This window comes from Meriones unguiculatus, chromosome 9 (genome assembly GCF_030254825.1).
Source record: "Meriones unguiculatus strain TT.TT164.6M chromosome 9, Bangor_MerUng_6.1, whole genome shotgun sequence".
Lineage (NCBI taxonomy): Eukaryota > Metazoa > Chordata > Mammalia > Rodentia > Muridae > Meriones > Meriones unguiculatus.
Window position 1 is genome coordinate 50,699,568 of NC_083357.1, and position 7,754 is coordinate 50,707,321.

Sequence of the window (7,754 nt, forward strand, 5' to 3'; positions counted from 1 at the left end):
TCCCTTGTATGTGTGAGAGAGAATGATAATTAAAGGATGATAGGCCATGAGTCTGAAGAGAAGGAAAGGCATAGGAGGAGTAAGATGGATGGAGTGATGATATAATTATATTTTACTTTTTTTCATTTAAGTTGTTAAAAGCACAGTAAAATTTGATCCAAAATATCTCAACAGCAGCTTAGGTATTCATGAGATCAGAACTATGTCTCCCAAGCCAAGGAGTGAAACACTCCTTTCTGAAAAGCACTGCTGAATATACTGTTGAATATACTCCTTTACTTTTATGATAAAAGCATAGCAAAATAAATGTTACCGCTTATATGTGTTGAACTGATATATCACAAACATGGAGCCTGCTTCATGAGTTTGTAGATTCTCTTTAAGTATTAAGATTAGTTAATTCTGTAAGGGTTCTGTAGCATACCTGTATGTGGTGCAAATATGGTGTCATTTATGTACAGTCCCTCTTTAAAAGGAATTAATCTTCATTATAGCTTGGGAAAGTAATTTGAAGTAAGTTATCCCTTAGTGTGTCCCAGAAAAGAGAAAAGGTTACATACCCGTGGACTAGATGGTTAATTTTGATCCAATTAATATCAGGATTCAGATCACAACTAAGACAAGTGAAGAGCTTAAGATAGCCTGAATATAACTCCATTTTGAAATAAAGATCTTGACTGGGAACTGAATTCAGGTACCAGGAAATACCACAGAATGTACACCTGGCAGAAAACAAAGTTAACTCTCCTAGCAACAGCCTCTAGAAAATATAACAGAATAAATGCTTCATCGAAAATAGAGACAAACTCCCTGGCAATAATCAATGGGAATCGGTTGAGAATCGGGTGGAAAAATTCTCCCCAATGTTTCAGATATGGTTTAGAAAAATAGCCACTGTGATTATATGCCTTAGCCATTGTGATTATGTGCCTCAGAAAAGGTCACCCCGCCCTGCTAAACTTCCCCCAATTCTGTAACGCCAAGGCTTGTGCCCCCTGCTTGCTGCCATGGAAACCCTCAGTTCACAGACTTTCCCTTTAAAAATCCTGTTTACTCAGAGCTCAGGGTCCCACTTCTCTACTGCTGTGCCAGTGAGACTTGGGTCTCGAGTTCTATTGCTCTCGTAATAAAGCTCTCTTGCAATTGCATCAAGTCGTCTCCTGGTGGTCTCCCGTGAACCTGGCATAACACAAGAAAGCCACCATTGGACCCAAAGTATGAAAGGAGAAAATTCAAAAATACCTAGAAAACCTGAAGCTGTGACTGGAAATCAGGATCCCGGGTGGGTCCCTGGGTTGCCCGGATGTGCCCCGCCCCTCACACACACCCCTGTTCTCACAGCAACGCCAGCCTGTCTCAATCAGACCTGATCTCACGCAGCTCCACCGTCTTGTGCTCTAAGCTCAGGTTCTCAGCTTCCTCCAATCAAGATCAGACTTTTCAAGGGCTGCATCCCTGCCTCTCTCATGCCTAGATTTGCCCCACTAAATTATCATTCAAGATCTGAACAAGGTCCTTGTTTGTCTATAGAAAGTGCTAGGCAAAGCTGTAGAAAATACTCTTGGAGTCCATAGTGGAGAAGCCAATGCTGATCTAATCTTACTGACCATTAAGTTTGATCCTGAAGCTCTTGCCCCAGAGATAAATGACAATACCTAATACCTATCTTTTGTGATACATTATTACACGTAACTGTGTGACACCTGATCCTTGCATAATGGGCAAACGCTTGCTTTGAGATTCCTCTGTGACTTCCTACAGCGGTAGTCAGGAGAGTCAGAGTGACTGAAGATTAACTCATCAGACTATTCAAAGAGATGTTCCACAGTGTGATCAGTCACCTCAAAGCTTAGTGACATGATGTACTGCAATGCTGGCCTGCCATACATGGCGCAGTAGCAACTCTCACTGAGTACCATGGAACTGTGTGAATGTATTTGTAGTGCTATAATTTTGGTTATTATGGTATATTAGTTGTCTGCATTATTAAAAAAAAAAAAAAAGAAAAGAAAAGAAAGAAAGAAACCCAAAGAGATCTTACCAGAATGCAAAGGGGTTATGGGTTGGAAAAGAACAACTGTTTCTCTCCGTACGGTCACTGTGGGCTTCCTGGGGTCTCAGGCCTCCTCAACCACAGTCTCCACACTGTCTACCTGCTTGGTATTATCCCATCTTAGCTCATAGGAGGTCAATGTGGTGACAGTGTCATCTTTACCCAAACCAGAAAACATCCTTCAGTAAAGTGACACCAATCAGAAGCCGAGGTGCACAGCTTTAAAATACCTGTGAGCCCACGGAGCACAAACCTGCTTCATCCCCTTCCCAGGGCTGGGTCTCCTCTGCCTGAGCAGCCTTTCTGGGAAGATGCCACCAGTCCTGATTCTCCTGACCTTTCTCCTGCCACTTGGAGCTGGTGCAGGTGAGTGAACACCCCTGTCCCAGAGCAGCCATCCATGACCCCTCTGCTGTCCTTCTGTCCAGCAGTAGTCAGGAATTGTCCTGACTGCACCCAGCAGCTTTCTGAAGCTCAGGTCCCATGCCAAATCCAGACCCAGAAATCTGACACTGGCCAGATTGCCACAGGGTCTGAGGAAGGGAGGTGCTCTCAGAGAGCTTAGTGGGCACTAGCTTTGTTCAGCTCTTCTTCATCACCTGGAGACTGGATCATCCTGAGAAAGAGATGTAGCAGAGACTGCAAAGATACAAAATTTATATCACTAACTTACTTGAGCCCAGGGAAAGGGTAGATTAAAGGAGCAGCACACAAGGGGATGAGGCCCCCAGCTCAAGAACATGAGCATCATTTATTAACCTTCTGAAGAAAGAGCCCAGGGTGCCAAGAAGCCTGCCCTGCACACTCACTAGCTCTGCAGTCGAGCTGGAGGTGCCTCTCCACCTCTTCCTGTAAGGCCCCAGCTGTTCCCATCCCTCCCAGCACACTACCCCAATGTCCCCCAGGCTCAGAATCCCCACAGCCCTGCACCACCCGCTCTCTGGGTAACCAGCAGTCACTCATCCATGCAGCCAAAGCCTTTACTGAGAGCCCAAGATGTGTTGGGCATGAGAATAGGAGACTGTTAGAAAATTCATGCCCATAGGGCTTGTGGGTAAACGGTGAGGAAAAGACACCAATCAAGATTAGAGGGGTGAGGGTGATTCACTACCAAAGGAAAACCAACAGCAGGTCACCCAGGGTCCCTCAGCCCCAGCATGATGAAGACAGAGCTTATCCCTCCATGTATTTGTAAAGCAGGGCCTGGAGGACAATGCTGCCCACCCCTTCTCAGAGCAGGGCTCTGAGGCTCAAGATTCAGCAAAGATTATTCCATGTGTGGAATCCTGTCTGCAGCAGCCTTGGGGACTGTAGATCCCATCCCCAATCACCCTCTTCATAGATCTTCCCTCCTGACTTTATCTGCTGCTCCCAGACACCCCATATTCTAGCCTTTTCTTTCAGAGGAGATCATTGGAGGCCACGAGGTCAGACCCCACTCGCGCCCCTACATGGCATATGTTACATTTCTGACCGATAATCGGAAGAACGCAACCTGTGGAGGCTTCCTGGTTCAAAACAACTTCGTGCTGACAGCTGCTCACTGCAGGGGAAGGTGAGGCAGAGCTCCCCCACATTTTCTGTGATGCCCACAGGAACTTCTGTCCTTCATTGTGGGGGCTCCCCTGAGAGCTCACTAGAAGACAGGGCTGTGAAAATGGAAGTCTGAGAAGAGAAAAATTTGAGGTGAAAAGGTGAGAGGGCAGAGCCAGCAGCACCCTTGAGCTGACCACCTGCACTGGACAAACTAAAGCAGTGTTGAGGTTAACATGACAGTTCACATTTAGCATCAATGCAAACGTTGGAATTTTGCCTAGAAGCAAGAGGGAAGCTCCAGGACTCTCATGTCCTTGAGAAGCAGAGAGCAGTAGATCAGACACTGAGGCCTTCCTGTGTCCTCAAGTCCCCTCAGCTAGAACCCCACCTGCCTACTCTGCCTGTGGGGCATTCTTCCTGAATCCACATCTCTCATGTCCTCTCTGCTTTCTCACAGCAAAATGACAGTCATGCTGGGGGCCCACAACATCAAGAAACAAGAGAAGACACAGCTGATCATCCCGGTGGGAAAAGCCATTCCCCACCCAGACTATAATCCTAAGGACTTCTCCAACGATATCATGCTGTTAAAGGTGAGACCTGACACATCTTGGTTAGGGATTTTCCTTCTGTTATCCTCCCTCTCTTAGCAGTGCTTACACCTTTCCTTTCAAGGTGTCTCAGCCCAGCAGGCCATGAGCTAGACTCTTGCTTCTTCCCCAACAGCTGAAGAGTAGGGCCAAGAAGACTAGAGCTGTGAAGTCCCTTAAACTGCCCAGGAACAACGTCCATGTGAAGCCCGGGGATGTGTGCTCTGTGGCTGGCTGGGGGAGGACAGAGCCAAAGGGCCAAGGATCAGAGACACTACGAGAGGTTCAGCTGACGGTACAAAAGGGTCAGGTGTGCGAGTCCTGCATTCAACATAATTACAATGAAACCATTGAGATATGTGCGGGGGACCCAGAAATCAAGAATGCTTCCTTTAAGGTAAGTTGGCTTGCTCTCCACTCTGGGCTTAGTAGAAGGGGAAAGGAATCCGGGACCTAGAGACCAAACACCAAGGGACTGCTTTACCCACTGGCTGAGATGTTTCTCCCTGGGAACAGCAGGAACCAGGAACTGCCTAGGGCCCCCTGAGCTGACAAGGAGCCTCTGCTGAAGGCAGCTTGTATAATAGAGGGTGTGTGACACACAACGCCTGCCTTCCAGGCCCAGGCTTTAGGAAGCTGTGCTCCCGGAGTGTGTCCTAGCCACAGCCAGGTGATGAGGGTCCCACACACCTTCACGGAGAGTGGATCTGACAGACCTGGGGAAAGGGCAGAGGCCGACCCCAGGAGGGAGGTGAAGTCCATGTCCACAGTCAGAGCTGGGAAGCCCAGGGGCCCCAGGCCTGCCCTCTGGCCTCCCACAGGCAGAGTTTATGAGTCATGCTTCCCAGAGAGAAGCCTTGACATGAGTGGGAGGTTGGGATTAGGGTGAACGACAGCGCAGTTCATGTGTTCTCCTCAATTCACAGGGGGATTCTGGAGGGCCTCTGGTGTGCAACAAAGTGGCCGCAGGCATTGTCTCCCATGGGAAAGGAGATGGTTCACCTCCCCGGGTCTACACCAGAGTCTCAAGTTTTCTATCCTGGATAAAGGAGACGATGAAACGCAGCTAACTGCAAGAAGCAGACTGGCTCCCTTTCTGACTAGCAACTTCCCTACAGCTGGGTCCAGGATTGCTCTAGGACAGATGCCAGCAACTTAATAAAGGTCTTTGCACATGAAAAGACTTGACTTGTTTCATGTCCATTTACAGGAGCCAGTGCTATGCTAGCCCAATGGCACACTTCTTCTGCTCACCCCATACACACATATCTCTGAAACCCAGGGCAAGGCCACTGTCCAGTTCATTTTTGCTTGTCCCATTCTCTGCAGTGCCTGCTGTTCTCACAGACCTAAAGCCAAGCACCATCAGGAGAAATGTTGGGGGTCTCTTGCTTGGGGTTCAGGGTGAACTGTCACCTCCTCTGTGTCATATGGCAGAAATGAGGGAGGAAACACCATTATCCTGGAGTCACAAAACACAGAGCTGACATCACATGGAGATGGTCCTTCCTGGGCAGGCTATCCCTCTCCCAAGGCTTCACCAAGGCTTCCCTTAAGGGGACAGCTCTTTCAGTCAAACCTGTTTCTCATCTAGCAGTAGTTTCCCTGTCCCCCTCTGGAAACAGGGCCAGGCTTCCTCCAGCCTCCTAGCTCCACCCCCTTCTCTTTCCTCCCTACTCAGATGAGTCTGGCACCTCTGAGCTTTCTAGACCATGCAGGGCTGAACACATTCCTGCCGCTTTTCCTCCTACCTAGGACAACCAAAGCAGCATGTGGTTCTGTCCATTAGGGCCTCATCACTGTGGTGCCAGCCCAACTCACACCCTTTCAGAGAGGGGCCTCAAAGGTCCAGGCCAGAGGTGGCAGCACAGAGGAACCATGGAACCCAGAACTGTCAGTGTCTCTCTCTCTAGAGCCCTGCACCCCATCTCCCACATCTCAGGCCTAAGGTAGGCCTTCCCAGTCAGCTCAGTTCCTAGCTAAGGAACTCCTGTGTCCTCAGTCCCCTCAGCTAGAGCTCCACATCTCTCCTGTCCACTCTGCACAGCTCAATGATATAGTCAGGCTGGGGGCCTACAACACCATGACACAGGAGCAGACCCAGCAGATAATCCCTATTTCAAATGCCATTCCCCACCCGGACAATAATCCTAAAGTCAGCTCCAATGACATCATGCTGTCAAAGGTGAGAGCTGTGCCCTTCTCACCCCCACTCCTCCACTCACTCCCCAACCCCCACCCCAGCCCTGCTGTCTGTGCCCTCCCTAGTGCTCTTGGCCCGCTCCTCCTGCTCTGATCCTGCTTCTTCCCTCCTTTCTATCTTGGCTTTCAGTGTAACTCAGGGCAGCAGACTCCCAGATGAGCTGGAATCTCCTGCCTCTTCTCCATCAGCTGGAGAGGAAGGCCAAGAGGATGACAGCTACCAGGCCCCTCAGCCTGCCCAGCCACTATGACCCTGTGAAGTCAGGATGTGTGTGTCCTGAGGCTGGTGGGGGCTAATGACCTTCAATGCTACTCAATGAACTGCCCACCCTCCCCAGGAGAGGCTGAACTGGTCATCCAGGAGGACCAGGAATGTAAAGGACACTTCCATCCCTCTTCCAATACCGTGCAGACTTGTGCTAGAGACCGGAAGAAAGCAAAGGCTGCTTTCAAGGTGGGGTTTAAGCATTTAACAGACAAAATGCAATGAAAGTTGAGTCTGGGAGAGGACTTACTGTGAGAATGGCCACACCCTCAAGCCTCAGCTCAGGGAAGGGACAGCCCTGTAGGTCTCCTGTTAGTTCCTGGTGTGGGTGTGGCAAGAGTGGAGGGTGCATGAATTACCCAGAGCATCTCTGAGGACTTCAGGGAAAGCCTGGGACTGAGCTAGAAGGAAAAGCCGGGCTCCCTGAGCTCTGACGCTGAGGGAGGTTGGAAAGCCTGCCCTGGCCCTGGTCTGACAGCCTTGCCAGGAGAGGATGTAGGGACAGCAGAGCCAGAGGGAACCAGGCTCAGTGCTTCCTTCCTCTGCCCACAGGGTGACTCTGAGGCACCCCTCGTGACAGAGCTTAGGGAGTTTTAGCCTATGGAAAAGAGAAAGGCGCCGCTCCAGCATCTTCACTAAGATCCCCTCTTTCATGCCTTGAATGAGCAGGAATTGGAAGGTCCACTAACAGGTGTTAAACCACCTGTGCCCAACCAGCTTGTCTGGCCACAGGCAAGAACCCTTGGAGTGGGAAGCAAAGGATTACTCATAATGAAGAATCTCCTGAGTGCACATAACTCAGGTTCTTGGTTGTTGAAGCCACGTCATTTTTCGTGAACCTCGCTGGTCCAGGCAGCCCTCTCCTGTCAGTTCTGGGCTTTGCTTCCTCCTCCTTCCCCAGCCCCTTCTCTTACTGGAACTTCACGCTGCACAATTCACACCTATTCATCACCCTACATGGTGGGGGCTAGGACTTGTTTCTTTGTTTTTATTTTTGAGGTAGGATCTCACTGAATAGGTATGTTTGGCCTGGAGTTTGCTATGTAAACCAGCCTGCCCTTAAACTCAGAGAGATCTGCCCCTCTCGGCTTCCTCAGTGCTCCAATTA

General features: G+C 49.6%; 1 protein-coding gene across 1 annotated transcript; it reads left to right on the plus strand.

Moving 5' to 3' along the window:
- Positions 1–2,262: 2,262 nt before the first annotated feature.
- On the plus strand, positions 2,263–5,360 carry LOC110565882 (granzyme C-like). Its single transcript, XM_060391722.1, has 5 exons — positions 2,263–2,419; positions 3,458–3,608; positions 4,047–4,182; positions 4,316–4,576; positions 5,106–5,360. The coding sequence occupies exons 1-5, from the start codon at positions 2,365–2,367 to the stop codon at positions 5,247–5,249; spliced, it is 747 nt and encodes a 248-aa protein (XP_060247705.1). The 5' UTR covers positions 2,263–2,364; the 3' UTR covers positions 5,250–5,360.
- Positions 5,361–7,754: the final 2,394 nt, after the last annotated feature.